Source organism: Porites lutea, chromosome 13, assembly GCF_958299795.1.
Source record: "Porites lutea chromosome 13, jaPorLute2.1, whole genome shotgun sequence".
In the NCBI taxonomy this organism is placed as follows: domain Eukaryota; kingdom Metazoa; phylum Cnidaria; class Anthozoa; order Scleractinia; family Poritidae; genus Porites; species Porites lutea.
Window position 1 is genome coordinate 23,027,838 of NC_133213.1, and position 23,977 is coordinate 23,051,814.

Here is a 23,977-nt window from a genome sequence, read left to right on the forward strand (position 1 = left end):
CTCCTTACGGTGGCCAATTCTACCTTATCTGCAGTGTTCTTCATAAGATAAAATCTTAGTGCTGCACTCCTCCACCTACGCAACATACTACTTTCAAGTTGCCCAAAGCCTCTGTTTCAAAGCGAGCCTAAGTGAGAAGACATTGATTTTAAATTGATTTTTTTCTTTCTCATCCAGATAAAACTCACTTTTACAAGGAAGGTTTTGCTCTTAGCCTTGTTATGAAAGAGAGAGCTTTTGGACCTCGGGAATGGCCAACTCCATAATATCTGTTTCCTAGAAATCAAACCCCTTCATTTATTTGTTACAAAAGGCGACTCGCAGCGAAACTACACACTCCCATAGCACAGCTTTTTCATTCCTCAACTGCAACAATAAGGATTGTATTTCTTGCTTTTCAATTAGTTGTATCACCGAATAATTAGTTTTGTTAAAATAAGGTTTAGGCGAAGTACGAAAGCAGCTGAAGCATAGATAGAAAGGAAACAATACTATGTCATGGTGCAGACAATCAAAGGGCTGCATTCACAAAGTCAACCTAAGTAAAAATGTTTCGATGCTTATCTTCTTGATTACAACGCGCAAAGATTAGAGGTGTAAACCAAGTTTCAATCTCCCACGGCACGACTATACATTTCCCTTTGGAAACGGCTAACTGCCCTTTTTTCTTTTAATTTGACGCTAATAATATGTCCAGTAAAAAATATTGAAGCATATAAAGATAAATGGAAACAAAAATCTCGATGCTTTATCTATTGCGTTTGCGATCTTTTCCATTTTATGAAATGTGCTTGTGTCGTCCTCGTACCCATCTTCCACCACGGCCTTGTCGGCTTTAGAAGCACCATTCACCATCTCAAGCTCGTTCCCAGGTTCCTGATTCATGCCCTCGTTTCCAGATTTTTTACCTCTGAAGCCAACAAGTGACGTTAGAGACGAAAAGACTTTTTCCGAGAGGGGGGCGCCATTTTCCTGAAAAATAGATACATAAATAAATAGTACGTAATTATCATCCCCCTGCCTTGTGGGGCTTTTCAGGGATAATAAATTAAATAATAATATGATAATAATAATGAATTTAAATGACAAGTAACAAGGTTTGAAGAATCCTACCTGGTTGGAGGTGAGCCAAACGGGGTTTATTTCGAGAGTGGCCGAGGATTTGAACTCTTGACTACGGAGAACAAATCCAGCCAGCGGTCAGGGCGAGACGTGAACTTGGGGGGCCTCCAAAGTACAAGTCCAGCGCCCGTTTCTCGAAAGTCCCGGTAACGTTTCGGGCCCGAAATCAAATGTTCAAATCGAAATATAAAGAAGAAGAGCGCGGGTACTAGCTAGCAAACTACTCCATTTTGTTTCATTAACTGATAGTTTTATCATGTTGGCTGGAAAACTATTGAAACCTCGATCTTAAATGTAAACGGTAACACCTTACCGGGCCCGTTATTTATCGGGACTTTCGAGAAACGGGCCCCAGCGCCCTAACCGCTCGGCCCAACTACCTCCAAAGAGAAAATAAATAATAAACAAATAAATACATAAAAAAGGCAAAAATAAATAAGCAAGTTAATAAAAAAAGGTTTGAACCCAGGGGTTTCATAAGAGGGTGACATCGTCGGCGTGAGTGCAGTCTTGAATAGTCAAGTTATCTTTCTGGCTAATATTAATCCATTTACCATGACTTTTATCGGCTTTTGTTTGTCTTGTTTGGCTTCAGCCACGAAGAGATACACTATCATGCATTCAATCAGCGAGAAGAACACAAAACTGAAGGAGACCAGTAGAAACCAGTCCAGGGCTTTTGGGTAACTGACTTTGGGTAGGTTGCCATTAAGTGATCCAAGAAGGAACATGATTGTAAGTATGGTGGTGATTCCAAGAGCCATTCTGTTGCCAATATCGTCTTTTTCCATCCAAAAGACGATCCAGCTTAGCATCACAACAAAAATATCTGGAAAGTAGACTTGAATGAGGAAATAGCCGATGCGTCTTTCGAAGGAAAACGTGACTGTTATTGTCGAGTAGTTCCCTAAAAATTAAGTACAAGTTAAGTAAGTTTTGAGGATTTGCGAATCATTTTATTCATACATTGAACAAATAAATAACGACAAGCCCGTTCTAACGTGAGGGTTTGGTTTGAAACTGTCTGTTTTACCCATTTTGAATAAGAGGAAAATCAATTTTGATAAGGTTATTGAAGTTTCTGATGTCGTGGCTGACAGTATAATTAAAAACTCAATATTCGAAATGACCATTTTTTTTTTTTGCGTTATTTGTAGCGGAGCTCCACGCGCACGCGAGCGTAGCCCCATAGCTACGAAAATCTGGTAAATTTTAGTAATCACGTGACCGTACGTCCGCCCGTCCGTCCGTACCACAGGCATATAATGTAAAATAACTCAATAAACAAGTATGGCAAGCTAAATGCAACTCGAGGTTAATTGGCGGGAAAACGCTTAGCCATCCGCTTCTTGTAAAGCAGAGACAACTTAAAAGTCAATAAAGACGAAAACAGAAAGTGGAAATTGTTTCTGTGTTGCATAAAGTTTTAAGCTTAGATTAATTGTCATGTCCACAAATTTAGCAAATAGAGAAAGAAAAATAGAAAGTTGGCGACAGGCCAGAGAAGCTCAACGAGAAAAAAGATCGACAGAGAGCTGGAGCGAGAGATAAAAAAACAAAGAATGTTATGCTCACCTACAGAAAAAACTTCTATTTTAGATGTTAACTCGGAGCCCTTGAGCTGAAACTGAGATAGCTCTTTGTTTCCAAACTGAACCTCACCAGGAATCCACTCGTAAACGATATCGCTAGCTGTATACGAGTCTATATATATATTTAAAAAAAACAAAAAAACACCATCACTGTTAGTTAAACAATGTTTGGATATAAACATTTTAACGTTTCATACTTGCCTCAGGGATGACTAGGGATGACTAGGGATCACTAAGTAAACAGGAGGAACAGTTTGCGCTCTTATAGGTCATAGTTAATTGAGTGGAATGGTTATGAAACCCGTCAGACTCCTTTGTTATATGTTTTTGTGGACCTGAAAGTGCACAACGTTCAAAAGAATTCCTATCATTTTGATTGTATTGACCAATAAAAACGTTGCATTAATTTATTCCGTAACAATTTGCCAACAGAAAACAAAGGATTGTGCACTTTCAGGGTGCTTCCAACATAAACTGCAGCACTGTTGTTTTTATTATTGATGTTTGCCGCTTTTCATAACCAGTCTCCTCTAATAACTATGTATAGGTAGAGTCAAACCGCACTTCACGGACACGGAAACCTCTCGTTGGACTGGTATGGAAGTTATGGGCTTCTGCATATGGACAGTGATAGCTGTTCCCAGGGATTTCTTTCACTGGTCTCGTTAGCAAAACAGAGAAACGAAACTCTTAAGGAGAGAATAGCCTCCACTTTTATCTCAATTAACTGGAGAGGATTTCGTAGAAAACCCCTTTAGGTCAGGAACAGCAAAACATAGGATGGCATTTTTAACATTAATCACGATCAAAAAAAAACTTACAGCTTCCAAACTTGAGGTAGCCTGCGAAGCGCAGACGCATTTCCGGTCGTCGCTTCTCTCCCTCCGAAAAATAGCGTCTGCGAACCCGAGCGACAAAACGATTTCCGTGACGTAAAACCTTTTGTTTTGATGTAGGCCAATCAGATCAAAGGATAGAATACAGCTCGAGTGACTCCTCGCGACCTCGCGCGCTGAAGTGTCTTGGATTTTGGAGAGAATTACCAAATACGCTTTGGAACGTGAATTTCACGACCATAACAAGGTTTCCTGCGACGTTGAATGCTGACTTCTTTATGAAGCAACTGCTTCTTAAGCTATGTATGTGATGTGGGCCTTTGGTTTCGCTTTATAAAATACGGTAGTACGTGACATAAACAAAACCTGGACAAAATAATCGCTACAGCGAAAGGAAAGCAACATAGCTTAATGACATCGCGCTCAGACTTATTTATTTCAATTTAACCAGCGCTGGCAAAAGGTGGTGAATCAATTACACGGACACATCCTTGACTGATGCAGAAATCTCTAACAATCGCTCGTTAATAATTCTAGTATCGCCACAACACAATGATCTGAAATATTATAAACCTGGGCCAGACCCAGCGTGAAATAAAATAGTTACAGCATGCAGTAAATAGATCATAGTCAAAATGACATTTCAGCTACGACGCTTCTACTCATCTCACAAAAAACTATGGAAATGAAAACCTTGAAAAGAACATGTATTTAAAGAAATATACCGGAGCAAATATAAAATGCTTTCGATCTGATCAAAGTTCTATCTGAACCAAGAAGCAACCACGCATGGGAAATCAATTACCATATGTCCTGCCTTTCAAAGATAAAGGATATCTACTAAAAACTATCTAAAACGGCACACGACAAACTATCGAAGAGTTCTCCAAGGCATACTTTCCTGCCAGGAACCAGAAAGGAACAGAAGCAACAAACGGCATGATGCGTCTACTGTCATTAGGACAGTTATCGTTTCGAATATGATCAAAACAACTACGTCTGATAAATCATTGACTCCGTAGGCAAATAGATGAAAAATGTCCTCTAATCTTTTCTTCGATATGAATCCTCTTGATACTTATTTCGTCAATCAGTCCCACAATCCTGGCAAATTAACTTTCGTAAACGCGTCGTTCTGAGAAAAAAGGACGGCTATACAGAAGCCACGTCGTCCTTTCAATTTCGACTTGAAAACATATCCATCGCGCACGATCCTGCGAGAAGTCTCGCGAGTTAGTTCCTTGATTTTAAGAGCTATACCGCGATTGGCTAAAAATGTTTTACGTCACGGAAATCGTTTTGTCGCTCGGGTTCGCAGACGCTATTTTTCGGAGGGAGAGAAGCGACGACCGGAAATGCGTCTGCGCTTCGCAGGCTAAACTTGAGGTGGCATTGCTGAGAATAATGAGGGAAGGTTCGGAGATTCATCACACAAGAAGCGAGTAGAGTTACCCTGAGGTTGAAAAAACAAATAAACAAATAAAAAACAACAACAGACGACTACCTTGCTTTCACATAATGCCATCAGGGAGTTTAAGCAAGGACGTTTTCTTTTAAGCGACGTACGTCAACCGGAAGTGGACGTTTTGCAAACTTGAGGCGTGATTTTGACCAATTTTTGGATCAAATCGTCTCTATGATAGAAAAGATATTTAGGAATACAAATTTGGTATTTTCGAGGCATCTTAGAAGGGAAAAGGACTCACTTCCGGTTGACGTGCGTCACTTAACTTGTTGCTTTCCCCATATCCTATATAAAGAAACATCGCTATGTAATAGAGTACTAAAGTGTGACGCCATAAAAATGAAATTTCTGAAATTATGGGATTTGTCAGTATATATCCTGAAAGGACAATGCCCAAGAGCCCTATTTGCCAAAAATGAGCATTTCGGAGCAAATTGTCTCTGAGATCGTAGCCCAGTTATGCTTAGAAGACTCCATACACACCCTTTTAAATTACTTTTGGGTCGACCAAAAAAAAAAATTAGAAGGGTTTGTATGGAGTTTTCTGAGTATAACCGGCTAGCATCTCAGAGATAATTTGCCCCGAAATGCTCATTTTTAGCAAGTAGGCCTCTTGGGCATTGTTCTTTCAGAATACCTGACAAATCCCATAATTTCAGAAATTTCATTTTTATGACGTCATCACTTTAGTACTCTATGCCTTTATTAGTATCAACTGCACTTCCTTACGTGCGCTACGGTTTTCAATATCCCCTTCCCACCAAGAAAAACATTGTTATCCCATTGTCCTCCACTTAAAACTGAACAGCTCAAAATAAAGGGTTTCAGGGTTAAACTGATTCGTACCCTCTGCTCGATGCTTTGTCCACTGCACGAAAAATTGGATTTACACAAATTTACTCGGTGTACATATGGTGCAAAAAAGTGCAAACTAGGGGGAAATTAAAAGCAAAGATGGTAAATACCTCATTTGCTTGCCAGTTTACATCGGGGTGTAAATTTTAGGGCAAATGCGGTATTTACCATCTTTTCCCTTTATTTAACCTTAGTTTGCACTTTTTGCACCAAATTTGCACTGAGTAAATTTGGTGTAAATCTAATTTTTCGTGAAGTGGTCTCCGTTGGGGGGAATCTGTAAATAGAGGTTTACTTCTTCATTGGTTGTCGTCATATTCGATTCACGTGAATTATAGCAATATGGATCCGGGGTCCAGATATTGTCGACACACAAACATGATACCATCCTTGCATTGCCCCCACTTTCTATAAAGAAACAGCGGGCCCTGTAATGCCCTAACCCTTTAAACCGTAAGATCAAAATTTGAATTCTCATTTGTTGCTCCTATTCATTTCCTACAGAAGAAGTGGGGAGAAATTGATAAAATATCAAGCAAATTCATCTTGTGTGATCATGTCCGTAATTCGCATGACCACCCTGGTTTACAAAGCATTAATATTACAAGGAGAACTTTGACGCTGATCACTCTTTGGGCCCCACACCTTTTTGGCGCGCTTGCGTTATTTTCCCGCGCCCTAACGTTCTTCATTGTACTATTGTTCCTCCCTGGAAACGGGTCAACAGAATAGCTCAAAATAACTCCTCAGAGAGAAACTAATTCGTACCCTCTGCTCGATGTTATGTTTCCGTCGGGGGAAATCTGTACATTAACATTTACTTCTTCATTGGGTGTCATCATATTCGATTCACGTGCATTGTAGCAATATGGATCTGGGGTCCAGATATTGTCGACCTCTCCACCTCGTATGGTGAAAGTGTCGTTGACCCTTCCTGTCAGGCGAACATCCTTCCATAACTGACGAAAATAGATATATGCCTTGAATTCCTGAAATTAAAACGAAAAGAAAGTAAATGACATGTAAAATTCTTATTAAATTAATTAATGCGCGTCTAGTTACTTATCTATCTTTCCAGTGCCTTCATCTAGTGAGCACATACCAATCTTCATACCCGAAAAATTAGAATTTATACAGATCACTTCATTTTCCAATTTCAGGCCTCGATTTGGCTCCTTTGTTCACTGGAATAATAGGAATAGAAAGAGTGTGCTCTCATCATCTTGCTCCAACTCGAGGAGCTCCCTTTTCTTCTTTTTTAACTTTCAGCAACCAACCAGACCACTCTTAGCATCTCAATTAATTAACAACTGATAAAATCTTAGTTTAATCAGCATTTATCTCACCATATTGGCCTCTTCTATGTTTCCAAAGGATTCCACATAAATAGATGAACGAATCGTTACTGGCTTACCCGTTCCTTGAAAAAAAAAAAAGGAAAGCCTTATTCAGGATTTAAAAAGTTTACTTGAAAAAACAATACGCATTTTTCTTTTTACAAGCTATTATTTTACAGACTATTTTTGCACATATTTACCGTGATTTGGCCTGATTGCTTTGTCGTAGTCCTTAAACAATTCCGTTATAACACCATCTTCACAAGATATTCTGTGAAAATAAATAAGAGGAAGAAGTTTTGAGATTTTCACCATCTATAATGTATGAAAAAATGGTTGAATACTTTGTGATTTCCGATTAAATAAATAAAAGCGGATACTTACAGTTTTGCTAGACTCAGCAAAAGCCCAGCGAAAAAACATGGTAGTTTTTTCATCTTGTATCTATACGAGAACACAAACCGTTAATAACAATAAATTTATGAAAGAATATTACACCCTTTTCCCTTTTTCCTATAGTCGGTGAAAGAAGTCTTTTTTAATATTTATACATTTATAGGCGATTTTTTTCTTCATCATTAACATATGCTTATCATTATCTGATAAAGCTAATATTAATAACACCTCTAAATATTGAAAGAGGCATAACAATTTCAGTTTTCTCTGAAAATTTGAGCCCTTATACCAAATATTTCCGGAGAAATTCTCCTCGGAGGAAAGAAAGATTTTTACAAAGAATGATGAGCTCATTAACGCTTTTGCCACCGAGCAATTTTACAGTTTATGAATTGCTTCTATTTCATTTGTTGTCGATGGCAAATAGCTAAAACTTGCACAAACTACTTAACTTCATCGGCTCTTTTAACGTTTCAACCTTTTTATACATATACGGCGAAGTCTTCTATCGGTTACTTTTTTTGCTAATGAGCAAAAGTGTAAACAGTGACGTGAACAAAGATTTGCCTAGAGTAGGGATGCTTTACTGAGCTGCATGGTGCAAAAGACTCAACGGGAATGGGAAGTCATAAAACTCCTAACTCTATAACGCGGGCTCTGTGACTCAGTCTGTCCGTTCGGTGTCCTTGTTCAAGACGTTTAAATGTAATACTTTTACTCAACATTAACAACAGTAAATATAAGAAGTCGTGTTGCGTGAACATAAAATAAGCCTTTTATAACAGCACTATTATTTTTAAGGCATATGGAAATTTGGCAGTGACCAAATGAATGCATTTTTAAGTGACATTTATTTATTGGCGACCATCAAAGTATTGTAAGAAATTCTGAATGAGCAAAACGTGTAATGATTGATATCTTGCATACGAGTTTCAGTTCATCATGAGGACACCAAGCAAATATTATTTATTTCCAGTGTATTAAGTCTAGTCTTTGCCTGTAAAAACAGGATGAAACATGACGTCATCATGTAGGAAGTGAGCAATTTTTGGATGGAACTTTATGTCTTTTCGACCAGATTGAGACGCCAAACATTTTAGATTCAGAATAAACCTAATACATTGAATTAAGTAATATATGAAACGTTCGGTGTCGAAATCTGATATAACGTTTTCAGTTTGAAGCGGCTCAACCGCTCTTCCCGTCTGGTTCTGCTGGGAGTTTCGATTTTGAAACGAACTCGGAGCGGCTTTGTTTCAGGTGTGAATGTTCAAACAATCTCTGTGACGACCCTATTGCATATTATCTGATGAGTTATTACATCACATAATTAAAACGAATTTTTTTTGCCCAAAACTGTATAAGTTCGGCATCTAAATCAACAGTCTAACTTTTTTTCAATTTGGACCTGTCGAACCACAGAAAATCGATTTTCATGTAGTATGCATGCATAATTGTCACGAGAAGTTCTGCGTTTGAAACAGGTCTTTTCCTTGTGTATGAAAGAACTAGAATAAACTTGAGAATTTGTGAATTGTTCGTTCTGCAATCAAGGCTTAACAATGGTGGAAGCTTTGTGGGAAAAAAAGTCACACAGCTCATTTTCTTAGGTATAAGCGGCGCAAAGTTTCCAATATGAAGCTTGACGAAAGGCTGGACGAAAATAAATGCTACACTCACCGCAAACATTCACGAAGAAAATGGAAACCTTTCAATGTGCTGTGATATGAGTATAATAATTTCCACCCGTGTATTAGTCTAATTGAATTTTTATGCTAATATGAAAATATTTTAAGCAGGCGATTGCGATCAAAAACAATAACGCTTAGGAACCTTATCATTTGTGTATAATAGTAAGAACGTCCAAATTGAATACGAATTTTCCCAGCAGTCAATACCTAATCCCGTCGAGAATAACTCAACAGCTGAGAAGACGTCCTAATGAGTATTAAATAGAAATAAACACCTATAGGAACAAGCAATCAGTTGGGAATTTATCAAAAAGTCTTCTGATCACGAGCCCTAGCTGAGTGAACAAGGTGGGCCCAGGTTGTATTCACAGTTCAGCGAAAACGCGATTTGAAGCTTGCTAGCCTACTTCGTGTAAACATTTTGAAAAACTGTTTAGGGATTTGCAAATTTGAGCAAACAAGAACACAGATTCACGATAAAGCTGCTCATGGTGGCAATCAAATAAAATTTATGTAAGCCTCCAAGGAGCCTTGTACGTTACTAAAGTGAATGCACGTTCACAGCGTGTTTCCACTTAAAGCAAAATACAATATAGCATAATTTAAGTTAAAGCTAGCCATGCGTCAAGCCTCATCGGTAAAATTTCTTTTGTTTCACGACAATTTGACGCTTGCTTGGGCAAAAACAACGCTTGCATTTTTTTTTGCTAAATTTGCCATCTATGTCAAAACTTTAAAAAGCAAAATAACGCAACACACAAATTATGAACCCGCAAACCACGGCAAAAAATGTCGAGCCAAAAGCAAAAATATATATATATGTGTGTCTGTTATATTGTCAACCGAGAATTTGCGCCCAAAAATTGTACGTTTTGTACTAGAGTTACCATTTATTAAAAAATAAATGTATGAACTTCATATATTCGAACAGCGTGAGAAAGAACAAAGGGTGCAAGAATTGGCCAAAGTTTCGATTTAATTAGCAATCCTTAATTAATATCTTCATGATTTCCCGAGGGCACCATTCTCACATTGCCCATGATGCACATTTTTCGCCCCACAAAATTTTGCAGCCAAAACATTGTCTTTATTTCCTCTTCGGACTACCGTCATACCCAGAAGAAAAGAAACAATAGTTATACAAAATTTGGGGGGTGTTAACAAAGTGTATTATAGGTAACGTGAAAATGGTGAATTGAAGGAACAAAGCTCTCAATATTCGCTATCTTAAGCAACGGTAAAAAGGGCAGCAAAAAAGTGCAACTTGTTTCGAAACATTGTAAGAAAATGAGTTGAATTGTGATGTGGCACGTTTTGCCACCCACTTTCAAACAGCGTCTTGCAACAAATCAGGTTGTGACAGGTTGCGTGACTTCTGATTGGATAAGATTACGCAGAAGTCACATGACATCACTTTTTAAAATCATTTTGCAAAGATCTTGGCCACGTGAGTGTGAAGACGCGTGTTATCCTTCGGAGTACACGAGTATTTATTCCAGTAGGTCTATATATCATTTGACAATTTTAGATTCAATGGAAAGGACCAACTACAAGGACGACATTTTACTTAAAGTTTGATGCTGGCCCCTGATTGGTGCCCAATCACATACAAGCATTCGAATAAGTCGTGGAACTGGTTCGTTAAGGAAAGCATCCCAGGGGCTCTCCTGCCCATTCTTGAAAACTTTCGCCGCAGTTTTTTTTGACCCAACTGACCGCCCCTGGGTCTCCGACGATGTTTGAAAATGGTGAGTTCATCTGGTTCTCCTAGTTGTCCTCGTCATAGACTCTAAAGGTCTCTGTTACCTAGTTCGGAAGCAGAATTAAAGAAGCCGTGTTCAACAATTTTCTCTTAATTGTTTCTAATTATAACACCCTAAACTCAAAGGTCAATCATAGAAACATATTATGGTTGACATACTCTATAAATCTACATACACCTGCATTTCTTCGGGGTTTGATAATAGGGATGGCTGAATACAGTGTACATTTTTAAAAACACGATAACAACGATAACAACGATAACAACAACAAAAAAGATATAATTTAGAAGGTGAACGCTTCTATTCCCATTAAAAGCATTGCTTGGTATGTATCTTCCTTTGAAAGCTCCATGTTTTACCTTAAAAAAAACGCTGACGATACTAAGTTTTAGTTTTAGCTCAGTTTGCACCCAATACTATCGCCTCTTAAGTTCCTTTCCACGATACTATAGACGATAGTTTATTTGAATGCTAATAATAGGTCCAGTAAAAAATGTTGTAGCCAATGAATGCCAATGGAAACAAAATGCGAGCAATGTTTTCAATTGCAGTAGCAACTGTTGCCATGGTTTTGATTTGCACACTGTCTGCATCTCGAGAACCATCCTCCAACACCGTGTTGTTGGAGTTGGTGGCATTTTGAACCATTTCAAGGTCGTCTTGGCATTGTAGATTCGCACTTCCGTTCCCCGGGTGTTTAGAATCGGTCCAGGTTTTGGCACTCGTTGAGGCAATGGCTAATTTGAGCCACGAGTGAACTCTTTCCCACCGGGAGTTCCTGTAATTCTGTAAAAGAAGGACAGGATGGGTTAGGTTTGTGAAACAGAAGAGTGCTATATTGTGTAATTATTGATGTATTAATTTTGTTGTTGTTATTTGTACTATACTGGAGACTAAAATTAGTAGGCTAAGTTCCCCGCGGGTGGGGAACTCCCATATGAAACAGACGGGGATGCTCGTCGTCTCGTTTAGGGGTGTAAATTTTGGATTTTGGTCTCGCTTAGGGTGTTCCGGGCAAAGCGCCAATATTTTAAGCCGCCAAGGTCTCGTTTAGGGTTCCGCGAAGAAACACAGAATTAAGGGAAGAGAAACAGAAGTCAAATTTTCTTTTTAACTTTGTTTGTTATGTCTTTATATCATTAAAACTCATTGCATGTCGTATTTGTGTATTTTGAAGCGGTCTCTTTAAGGGGTCAAAATTTGCTTAAGCCACGCCCAGATTGGTCTCCATCAGGGGTCATAAAAAGCTTGAGCCACGCCCAGATGGTCTCCTTTAGGGGTTAAATTCAAAATTTCCGACGAGCATCCCCGTCTGTTTCATATGGGAGCCCCCCCCCCCCCCCCCCCCGGGCTAAGTTATGGATAGTTATGGCGCCAAAACGGTTTTTTTGCCAATTCCTTTTAAGTCGCCGATTGCAATATCTTGCATCTCGTTTCAAGTAATTTTTCTTCCGTTCCTACTCTTAAATTATAACATGAAAGACCCATTAACCCTATGGAAGGATAATGTGTCCTCTTGAATAAAAAAACGGAAAGTGGGAATCACCGTAAAAAGGAAAAGAAACCCGTCAATAATAAACATTTGGAAATGAAAAAATTGCATTTAATCTGAGATACGTAGAAACAAAATCATTCAGGGCCACGTTGTTCAAAGCAGGGTTAAGATAACCAGGAATAATGCCAAATTTCAAAACAGACATGAAAGCAAAGCTAATACAGTTTTTTCTTTTTGTCTACCACTTAAAATAATGATTTGGAGGTAGCACATCCACAAAGTGGTTCTTCGTCTACCTGACTCCTGCATGGTGGGATTGGAATATGGAAATGTTGGTTTTTGAGGAGAGGGAAAAACTGGAGTACCTTGAGAAAATCCTCTCGGAGCAAAGGAGAGAACCAACAACAAACTCGACCCTTAACTCTCACTATTGCGCCATCCCCAGGAGCAATGATGATTAGATGCTCTAAAGAGAATCGAGAAAATTATCCAGGAAAATGCTTTTGAACAAAAGAAAAAGAAACCTGGGTTAAAATTTAATCCCGGGTTAGAGCTAATCGGCCTCCGAACAAACAAAGACCATTGCATGGTCCTTCGAGCCGGATCTTTTCTTTAGAACTTTGTTTGGGCGGGAATATTCCGAAATATTCAAAATAGCATTTACCTCAAATTTGACATTGCTCCCTTTTTCAGTAGCTTTGACCGTAAGAATGTACACGATCATGCATTCAATCAAAGAAAGGAACACAAAGCTGAATCCAACCAGTAGATACCAATCCAGGGCCTTTGGGTAGCTGACCTTGGGCAAATTTCCGTTAAGAGATCCAAGAAGGAACATAATGGTTAGAATTGTGGTGATTCCTAAAGCCATTCTGTTTCCAACGTCATCTTTTTCCATGAAGAATACAATCCAGCTTAACATCACCACAAAAATTGTTGGAAAGTAAATTTGGATGAGATAGTATCCGATTCGCCGTTGAAAAGAAAATGTTACCGTTATAGTTGAGAAATTTCCTACGAAAAGAAGAGTGAGTTAATCCAATTAATGTTAAAGACGTATTTAGTAGTAGAGAGCTTAGTAGAGGAATTTTATATAATTTACTCAATCATTCATTATTCATTAATCATAAGACAGGGACCATATTAACATCAGCCAGCAATAAAGAAACTTGGCACACACTGTATATATACGTATTCAATTGCGTGTTTCTAGATTTTCAAAAACTTTATATTCCTGTGGAATTTGGGTTATATAAAAGAGGTGGTAAAAGACCAAGATAAAAACCTCGTTGTAAACAAATTCAGTGTCAAGGCCACCCAAGAAAATGGACTTCAGCAATAATAACAACAAAGACACTGAACAAAACTTAGTCGAACTTACCTGTACTGTAAACATCTATGTACGATGACAATTTTGAGCCCTCGTAATAAAACTGAGCCATTTCTTTGTTTCCAATGAGCACTTCTCCTGGGATCCACTCGTAGACAATGTCCCTTGTAGAGTATGCGTCTGTGCATCAAGCAAGAGATATCGTAAGCAATGATGATTCACCAAAATTTCCGCTTCTGAATTAATCTTCTGAATGGACTAAATATTATATCGACATGTTTAAAAAAAGTTTTGAAGTCCTTACTTTCCTTTAAGTTACACAAAATACTGCATTTTTTCTACAAAAAGATATCACAGATAAATATTATTTGCAGGCAGTTTTTACAAAACATAGCCAAGGTTACTCACAGCTTCCAATCTTTAGATTACATGTCTGGGAGTCTAGTGGAAAATCCTGAAGGTTCATATCGCAAGAGGCTAGCACAGTCATTCTGTTATGAACAAAATTCAACAATATCGATTAATAGTTCTTCAGCCGTTCCCAGAGCCCAGTCGTGGCGATGTTCTTCACTCGTTATTCCCCCATGGGAAAGCTGTTTACTTTATGAGGCAATTTAAATTGTTTCTGAAGCGTTAATTCATCTGTCAAAGGCTAAATGTTCTCATGTGATATTTTGTAACACAACAGCAAAAATTCGAAAGGTGACTAGGCCACTGCAGTGGTTAATCAAAATCACAGTACATGGTATATACCTACCCCTTGCTCATGAGGACATCTCCATTGGGTTGTATGTGAACAAGGCTATGTACTTCCTCGTTGGGCAGCATGAGGTTTGATTCACGTGCATTGTAGCAAAATGGATCTGGAACCCACATGTTGTCGATGTCACCTCCCGTTATTGTGAAAGTGCTGTTAAGTTTTCCAGCCAGGCGTGAGTCTCTCCATAGTTGACGGAAATACGAGTAAACTTTATATTCCTGGTTAAAAATAGGGAAAGTATATCAAGACGTCATGAAAACATTCTATGAAACCAATTTACTAAGCTTTATGAGGTGAACTGGCGCTGGGTGGCAGCCATCTGGTCTGGTCCCAAAAGTGAAGAACATCTGTTTTCTTATAGCAGTATCCATAAATATTTTTTAAAAAGTTATAAAATAAATATAATGATCACTTATTAAGGGATTGATCAAGGGATTGATTTTTATCAAATTCTCTCCTATTTTTTATGGGGAATATATCGTGAGAAGTCTGGAGAATTTGTATGTCGATATTGGGGCGTAAAGGGTCAAAACTCTGACTTTTTCTAGAGTTACAAGTGAATCTCTAAAGGATATGCACATGTAGCACCAGCTCATTTTTCAATAACCAGTAATAGCCTGGAATGTAAAGAAGGTAAGCAAGCTTTTTTAGGATTTTTTTGAGGGACAAGCACTTTCAATTCCCTGAATATAAGAGTGGAGCGGAGGGGACTGCGGCCAATGTTTTTATGTGGTATTTCTATTCATGCATTTTAAAGAATTTTCAGTATAACAAAAAGTTTGTTATAGCTAGCAAGTGTCCCATCCACCCCTTTGTGAATTTTGTGAATCCGTCCCTGCTTACGTTTTTAAAAAATGACTATTATTCAACTTCTAACGTAAAACTTACCATATTGGCCTCTTCTATGTTTCCAAACGACTCAACGTAAATGCTCGATCGAATGGTAACAGGTGTCCCGTTTTCTAAGAAAATTAAAACGAAAAATTAATGGTGAGAGGCAAAGTGCTCGTGCACATTCCGTACCCTTGTTTTATTGATGTCGTTTTCTCTCCTTCAATGTCACTTCCTCTCGCTTTTGCCACATTTCAAAAGTTATTTTTCGGGTGCGCTATTCCATGGGCCATCTTTTATATTTTTCTCGTTACATTTTTATTTAATACTCGGCAGCCTAAATAAAAATTGCACATAAAAATTGCTATAACCTTCACATGAACTTTTAATCGATAATTTTTCTCAGTCTCAAACTGTTATTTCTTCTTTTTGGATAGGCTTACGGCCGAGCATCAAGTGACAAAGTTTATAGAAACTCTGTTAGTTTAGACGATAACTAAAGAATTAATAGGATGCGAAAAGACCATAACCACTCTTAAACCGAGACCTCTAACACCAAAAGACAAAGAGATGGAAAGGGTTTATTTCCCTGATGTGTCCAGTAGTTTTGCCTTGTTGGTAAGGCCTTTTTCAACTTATTGTACAGTTGTTGATAAATGTTCAACTTTAATTTTCTATCCCCCTCCCTTTTTTGTCCCTGTTTACTGTATCTTACCAAACCCCGGTCTTACGGCTTTGTCATAACCTTCAAAAAATGCTGTAATCACATCGCTGTTGCCTGATATCCTGTAGGAAGAGATGCGACAGATACGTAGTTTAATTGCATGCAGAACAGATACACATAAAACATACCTTTTGGGGAAAAATAAAGCAATAGTTTAAATTTCGAGTTTGAGGGCAAAGTTGCTAAATTAAAACTAATTGTGCAAAATTTAGGGGCTAGACAGGAGGAAGCAAGACTCGAAACACATGGAATATCCTCCATGACTTAAACTAATTTCTTTAAGGATGTTGAAATTGTTACTGTGATTATGATTAGTACTGTTATCATCATCATCATCATCATCATCATTATCATTATAGCATCATGATCGTTAACGTTTTAGTCATCGTAATCGTTATCGTTACAATTTCATCATTTAACAATGCACGAGGTTTGAATTCAATGCCAGCATAAGAACTATCTGTCTAGTGCTACAGAAGTCGACCGGGATCTCTGCCTACTGTTTTTAAGCACGTTAAATATTCAGACATTTAATCAAAACCTAGATTAATGAGTACGTGAAATTGTGTTCAACCTCACTAATGGGTACAAATAACTGGAATCCCTCAAAACTTTCCATGTACTTACAAACCAGGCAACACCAGAACAATAACAATAAACACGGTTAATTTGGTGAGGTTCTCTCCTGGGGCAGCTTTCATTCTGGCTAATAATTAATAATAAAGGAAACACATTAGTTAATTTCTATTTAATAATGAACAAAACCAAAACAAAAGCAATAAATGTCTTATTTCATTTTCAGCTGATACCTGGTCTTATTAACGAAATTAACTGAGTAATATTTTGCTGTTGGTTTATTTTTTTTAAGAAGGGTGAATAAGATGGAATATTTTGGCTAAAAGGTGCTTTGTATTAAGGCTACATTATGCCAGTAAAAGCACGAGAATAGGACTATGATTTATAAAACTAACAGCTGGGAGGGAAGTGGTGGGAAAACAAAAATACGTAAGACTTGCCATTAAATAGAGGAACCTTGAAAACAGAGGGCACTGTGCTTGCATATGCATACAATGTGTGTATGGGTCTCTGATATTGTGTTTTCACGGTTTGTTTGTTTAAAAAAAACCAATTATGTCGTCAGTTGTTACATTTGATACCAAATATTCAAACCCGAATTTGGTCAATAGAATTCTGTTATCAAAGTCGGTCATTAACTTTCCCATGAACGTAGTAAACGTAAGTGTTCGTTGCAAATGTTACTTTTGCGGAAGATAAACAGGGGCACCCAACGAATATTTTTCTGAAAATGAGCCGTTAACTACAGAAAACCAAAATTTAGATGCTTTTAAGGCATTTTCAAGCACTTTTCTGTGTTGCTGGAAAGAATTTATCTGTTCCTCACTCCCAGCAGGTTAGATGGCTATTCTCCCAGCCAGGAGAGCGGCCTTCTCCATGTTTGCCAGCCAGCAGAATAAAAAAAAATCTGTATTCAAATAAGCGCCGCAGGGTTGCTTGGAAATTGCGGCGCTGATTCGAGTATATACCGTCAAAATAAATAACACACAGCCTTATCTCTCGCTTGTCAACCAAGAATAACAACAACTAGAATGGTAATGAAAAAGGAACGTCACTAAGCCTTCCCTAGATGTATACCTTTTGTGAATCCTATTCAGTCCAACTTGAATATAATACTTCTGGCTGTTTAATAGGTTTTGACAACCGTGAACTCGCGCTCCGCCAAAACCCGAATGTTTTAATTAAGAATTTTTTAACAGTTGTGTAACACTATTATGTAAGATGGACGAAAAGAATGCAGTTACCAAGAACACGCAGATATAACACTTTATTGTGACTATTGGCAACCTTAAGATACCTTTCCTTTACACCCCGATAAGTTTGTTCTGCAGTTGGTGCTTCCACAAAAAACCTAACACACTTAAATCTAAAAACAAGGAAAAAAAGAACCATTAGACGAATATTAAAGAAAACCTACTAAATCCAGCTGAAAGAGGTAAAAATATAATAATTCCAACAGACAAGTGTTTTTTTTTGTTTAAAAATATTCTCTCCCTAAGAATGAATGGAATGTTGCTATCGACATCATCTATCACGGGCATGTAGCGAGGTTTAATTAAAACAACTTTTCCCAAATTTGGTTCTAAACATGGTTGCAATTGTGTCTTGTCTGTATGTTAAAGCCTTTTCCTTAAAACAGAGCTCCTCATTAACTGCTCTTTATTTTTTTAATTTCTAAACATACACATACTGAATAAGGGCTAGGACATTTTACTTCTTGGTTCTAAATAGTTGAGCTCCTTTAACCGCATTAAATACAGTTGTAATTAATTGAAACATGCAATTTCTGGTGAAGATTAAAAAAAGTTTACATAAATGTACCGCATAAACCATGGATCAGTATTTGCAATCCACACTACATCTGCAACCTGCACAACAATCATTGTAAAATAGCACAAAAATTGAAGACAATTGTACACATATCAGCAGTAAATTTATAACCATGTCTTCCAATTAAACAAGAAAGTTATTTAGGAATTTATTAAAGCAGCTCTGAGACGGTTGCCCTAGTTGAAACAAAACAAAAAAAGGGGTAAATGATTTTAAAAAAAAGTTTAGAAGGACAAGTAACTGATAATAAGGCCAAGCTAACAGCACCCATCGTCAGAAGCCTTACACAACATGTGGAAGAAGAGAGGGTCAAAAGAACCAACAGTAAAAGAATGCTCGTTGTCACAACTCTAGCCCCACCTACAGCGGGAGAGAGGGTCGCAAGGACGAACAAACAAAGAATGCTCGTTGTCACAACTCTAGCCCCACCTAATGGCAGGAGAGAGGGTCGCAAGGACGAACAGACAAAGAGTGCTCGTTGTCACAACTCTAGCCCCACCTAACGGCAGGAGAGAGGGTCGCAAGGACGAACAGACAAAGAATGCTCGTTGTCACAACTCTAGCCCCACCTACAGCAGGAGAAACGGTCACAAGGAAAAATGACCAATGAATACTCAAACATGAGCAAACCCTTAAGTGAGAGGAATAGTGTTTTGTTTACATAGACTTACTCTACTGTCAGGCTGGTTTAGGTAAAAGAAGTTTTAACATGACCAAGTGGTTGACTGTCTGCCGCTATATGCAAAAAGGAAATCAAAGATCCATTGCTAAGATTACCAATATACACTATACAACACAGTTCAATGATGCATTCTCTTCACACCAACCAGGTTCATGTCTACAGAAACGGATGTCTTTTTATAAGTAAATTAATAAATTGTTTTTTAAGGGAAATTTTCAAAGGTTTTTTCAGCAGCATCAAAGTTAAATTATCATTCTTTACATGTGTACGTTTCCATAATGTTCTTTTCTGTCCTTTGTTCCTTTGTACCAGGATAAATTAAATTTCACGATTAATCATTATGGTTGACTGATCCATTGACTACAAAAAGATGTTTTGCTGACATTCATGTTCTGATTAATACCATAACATACATTATATAAGGCCTGGCGCACGCTACTGGTGTACACGGCTAAGAATCTCACATCGTTTGGCTCTTATGAACTTATTAAAACTCAGATCGCATCGATATTTGGCAAGAAGTTAAAGTTTATAAACAGCTTTTCATTTAATATTTTTTTTCTGGCTGTAAGACCAAAATAAAATTGAAATATGAAAAGTATGGCTCAAAATGGGACCATTTTTTAACAGCTCGCGTAACATTTACAGTCTAACCACGCATATTGTGGGATTTCTCTGTTTCTGTTAATGGTACTTTGGAAAAATTTCTCCGAAGAGGTCAGTGACTTATCAGTACTAACTGTATGAAAAATTACTGAACATAATGGCAAAACAACAAAGTTCAGGGCGTTTTCAGAAAGATGTTCTGTCTACATACGATCTCTGTGCAGCGCGAACGTCAATTTAAAAGATTGCTTTTCATTGACTTTCTGTTGTTGTTAAGAGAAGAAATAATAATTTTTGGAATGCTCATAAGTTAAACCTTCCTTATAGACTAACTGTTAAGAATTCGGGAAACCCATTTTTACGCTAAGATCAAATATGTAAGGTTAGACAGCATTTTTTTGTCGTGAAAATTCGTAAACCGTGCGTTGGACCGAAAATCAGATTCTAGAGTGTGCTTTGGCATAAAGATTTTGTGCCTAAAATGTGCCTAAGATGTGCATAAAGTGTGCATTTTAGTTTTGAAAAACGTGTCTAAGCCGTGCCTAAGTTGTGCCCAAACTGTGTCTAATCTGTGCACAAGTTGTGCCAAAATATTGAGTCACTCGGAAAATCGTGTCCAGCCTATCGAGCTCCACAGCGAACGAAAAGGGCGCACGGCAGTTATGTCAGTTTTGAGGTTTAGGAAGTCTAGAAACACGGTCTGACGACCTTTTTATCCCCTAATAAGAAATATGACTCAGAATACGATTAGAGACAGCAGGGAAAGCCCCGACAAACAGGAAAATGGAATCTTAAACAGGTTAGCGTATTTAAAGTAAGTGCTCAGCTCAATTATATAATTACATTGTTGATATGCTAATTTCATCGATGTTAAAAAATTTCTACGTAGGTTTCTTCTCCCCTTCTTAACGGAGCGTTTAGTTGGAAAGAAATATTTGTTTTTTTCAGGAGGGCAGATTTGCATTCAAAAAAAGAATTTACTTGTGATATGACTTATAAAATGAAAACGAAAAAATTGATTGCACGCCGATGAGTTTTGAAGCAAAATAAATGGCACGTCTCATCGATTATTATACGATCAAAGCTTAATCTGCTAACAGAGCCAGAAAACAAAAACAAACAAGCAGCTTGAATTATTTTACTACTAAGTGTAAATCCTACATTTTAGTTAGAGAAATATTTTTAAAAAGCAGCAGCATTTTGTATTTAAAAAGCAACACGCGTTGGCATGCGAGTGAAGGTTTCAAATTACCACTTTGTACTTTTCATGTTGTTATGCAAATTCAGGCCAATTTTACCACGATCCCAAAAAGTACTTTCTACGACTTTTATTGGCTATTTTTGTGCCTTACTTCTTTAGCTTTGTTTTTGTTATTATGGCTTCGACTTTCTTTCACGATTTCTTTTAGAAACGAAAGAAAGCAAGTCTATAAAATTGCATGGCAATTGAAATGGTTCAGACCGCATATATCGCGTGTGAATTTCCTCTTTATCCTCGGAGTAAACACGGACTGTCGAAGAATACTTCAATTTTCCAGACTTTCGGCGCGGCTCAAAACTTACACTTCCTATACTTCTAACTGTATCGTGTTTGATCTGAATTATTTTTGTAATTCGTACCAAGTTTGTTCTTTTTTGCAAGTCGGGTTACAAAGATTTTCAAAAAAGTGCCCAGCGTTGAATATTTGTGCCTAAACCGTGCCAAAACTGTCCCCAAACTGTGCCTAAAATGTGTCTTAGCAATATTTAAAACGTGCCTTAACTGTGCCTAAAGTGTGCCTAATCTGTGCCTTTGCATGTTTTTTTTCCATGCTTTGGCACAAAGCCGTGCCTTTTCTTGAGTGCGAATCGTGCATAAGGCACGGTGTTACGCTCGTGTACACCAGTAGCGTGCGCCAAGCCATAACGAAAGCAAAAATTACGCATAAAATAAATGTTTACCTGGGCTCAAGTCATATTTCCTCCTGTCACTACAAGCCTAGGAAAGAGAAACAGAAAAACATTATTATTATTTTCATTATTACACCCATTTGTGCAGCACTAATTCCTGATGTACATGGCACAATATTATTCTACCTCTGATGATGAATATGGGTAAAATTAAATTTAGACAACAGACAAATCTAATCATAAAGAGGTCAGTGTTCGTCCAAGGTCACATCCAACTTCAATATGATGTATGAGATATCAGGATATCCACTGGTTAACATGGTATAACAATTGCATACATGTAATTTCCTACAAAATTCCTATTATTATGATCTGTTTCTTAGAATTATGTATTGAAATTACTGCAGGGAGAAAAGTGTATGCAGCACTACTAGGACTCAAAAGCTGAGTTTTAATCTCTTGAATGTACATGTAGAACTTATTCCATAGCATTTCCTTTTTATATCAATGAGAGCTATAACAATGAGAAAACCAATGGAATATTGTGTTTTTCAGTTAATATTAATCAGCCTAGATGTATTATTTCAAACTTGACCTGGTGCAGCCATTGTTTAATTCTGCAGAATATTTAGCAAATATATAGGTAGCAAATACAAAAACATGAATTCTCCATATAACATACTACTGTTCTAGAAGTATATTGTTTTAATGTGAGGGTACCTGGGGTGGGTTAATAGATTATAATGTAACTTCTTTATATATACAAATAGGGCTGTATGGGTAAAAGGATTACAGAAGATGAGCTTCTTTATGACTCAGTCAATTTTAAACATGCCCACCCCCCTCCACAGGCATTTATCATTTTTTAATTCGAAAGCTGCAAATGCCCGCCCCTACTGTGGGGCCAGTAGATACATACAAAACCCCACCATGGAAATAAAAGTTGGAACAAATGCCCCAGTATCAAAGCAAAAGTTACATGTACGTCACCTTGTAAAAAGCTGAAAATTGTTACTGTCAAACTCTGAAAACAGTGAGCACCTGAAAATTTTCAGGATTGTTGATTGTGTACTGGCCAATAGGAATACGCAAGCAAAACTCTAAACCACAAACTAATTACCATTGCTGTTTGTGTGTAAGTTATCTCACGCCTAATTATTGCCTGATTCTCGTAACACAATAACATTCCATAAATATTTCTGGTGTTCACGCTATTGTGAGTTTCACAGTAAACATACTTAACAACTTAAATCAGCAACCTTACAGTTTTCCTGATATCCATACAGACCCCATAGACACTGCAAAGAGGCCAACTTTACAACCCAAAATTACTTAATAAGATAAACTTTCCAGGGTAGACTTGGCAAACAGTATGGCATATACAGAGTAGATACATAAGTACAAGCTTAGATGGTACCTCTCAAGGGGGTAAGGTTAATTAAACAATGAAAACTTTCCAACCCCAATGACGCTTTTGTCAATTAAAAATGCCCACTGTAGGAACAAAATGCCAGAAAAATTCCCAGGGAGAATGGGTATGCTTGGAATTGACTGAGCATTAGGAAAAATGAAGTAAATATATTTACATGTACAACTACACAGCATTTGAATTGGGACAAAATCTTTGCAACAAGTAGAAGTAGAACACAATAAAAAGTTTAATTATTAACTGGGCTAAAATCCAAGATAAAAAAAAACAAAGAAAGGATGATATTCTGGAATCGAAAAAATGCAACTTTTCAAGAACACAATGAGTCGGATTTTGAATTGCTGTTAAAACTCGTGGTAGTACATGCTGGCTGTTTTGTTAGCTTTTTCAAAATGTTTTGTTGACGTTGTCAAGCATTATCAGAAAATATTACAGCTCAGGGTTCAGTATGAAAGCCACTGTAAATAATTAAAAGCAAAATAAAGAAACGACACCAATTAATATGCACCGAAATAATTCTTTCACAACACACTCCTCAGAAGACTCGATGTACATAGCCTGCGAAAACATCCGTTTCTCCTCGCTCTTCGCCGCTGGGGAATCGCGCGAAACGTTCCCAGCGGCGAAGAGCGAGGCACATTTTACAGTTAAAGAATTTAAATTCATTACTTATCCTTTTTATCCCCAGTATCTCGTTCGCGCTTTTCGAAATGGTTTCATCCGAAAACCACCAATACACACTGAAACTAAGCCAACCCTTGAGAAAA

General features: G+C 37.6%; 2 protein-coding genes across 4 annotated transcripts; both read right to left on the minus strand.

The window, feature by feature from the left end:
* Nucleotides 1–262: 262 nt before the first annotated feature.
* LOC140923129 (gamma-aminobutyric acid receptor subunit alpha-5-like) lies at nt 263–9,341 on the minus strand. The gene is made up of 10 exons (XM_073373201.1): nt 9,284–9,341; nt 7,592–7,651; nt 7,408–7,478; nt 7,217–7,290; nt 6,639–6,859; nt 4,942–5,003; nt 3,536–3,556; nt 2,698–2,826; nt 1,677–2,029; nt 263–972 (listed from the first exon to the last, which is right to left on the minus strand). The coding sequence occupies exons 2-10, from the start codon at nt 7,642–7,644 to the stop codon at nt 682–684; spliced, it is 1,275 nt and encodes a 424-aa protein (XP_073229302.1). The 5' UTR covers nt 7,645–7,651; nt 9,284–9,341; the 3' UTR covers nt 263–681.
* Nucleotides 9,342–10,760: 1,419 nt separating this feature from the next.
* Nucleotides 10,761–21,872, minus strand: LOC140923128 (glycine receptor subunit alpha-2-like). 3 transcript variants are annotated; one of them, XM_073373197.1, is made up of 10 exons: nt 21,833–21,872; nt 18,071–18,139; nt 16,825–16,903; nt 16,189–16,259; nt 15,531–15,604; nt 14,640–14,860; nt 14,291–14,373; nt 13,934–14,062; nt 13,217–13,566; nt 10,761–11,843 (listed from the first exon to the last, which is right to left on the minus strand). In XM_073373197.1, exons 3-10 carry the CDS (start codon nt 16,896–16,898, stop codon nt 11,529–11,531), a joined length of 1,317 nt encoding a protein of 438 aa, XP_073229298.1. In that variant the 5' UTR covers nt 16,899–16,903; nt 18,071–18,139; nt 21,833–21,872; the 3' UTR covers nt 10,761–11,528. The 3 variants fall into 3 exon arrangements, with proteins under 3 accessions (XP_073229298.1, XP_073229299.1, XP_073229300.1); XM_073373198.1 differs by lacking the exon at nt 21,833–21,872 and adding an exon at nt 18,595–18,644; XM_073373199.1 differs by lacking the exons at nt 18,071–18,139; nt 21,833–21,872 and having other exon boundaries at nt 16,825–17,005.
* Between the last annotated feature and the right edge of the window lie 2,105 nt (nt 21,873–23,977).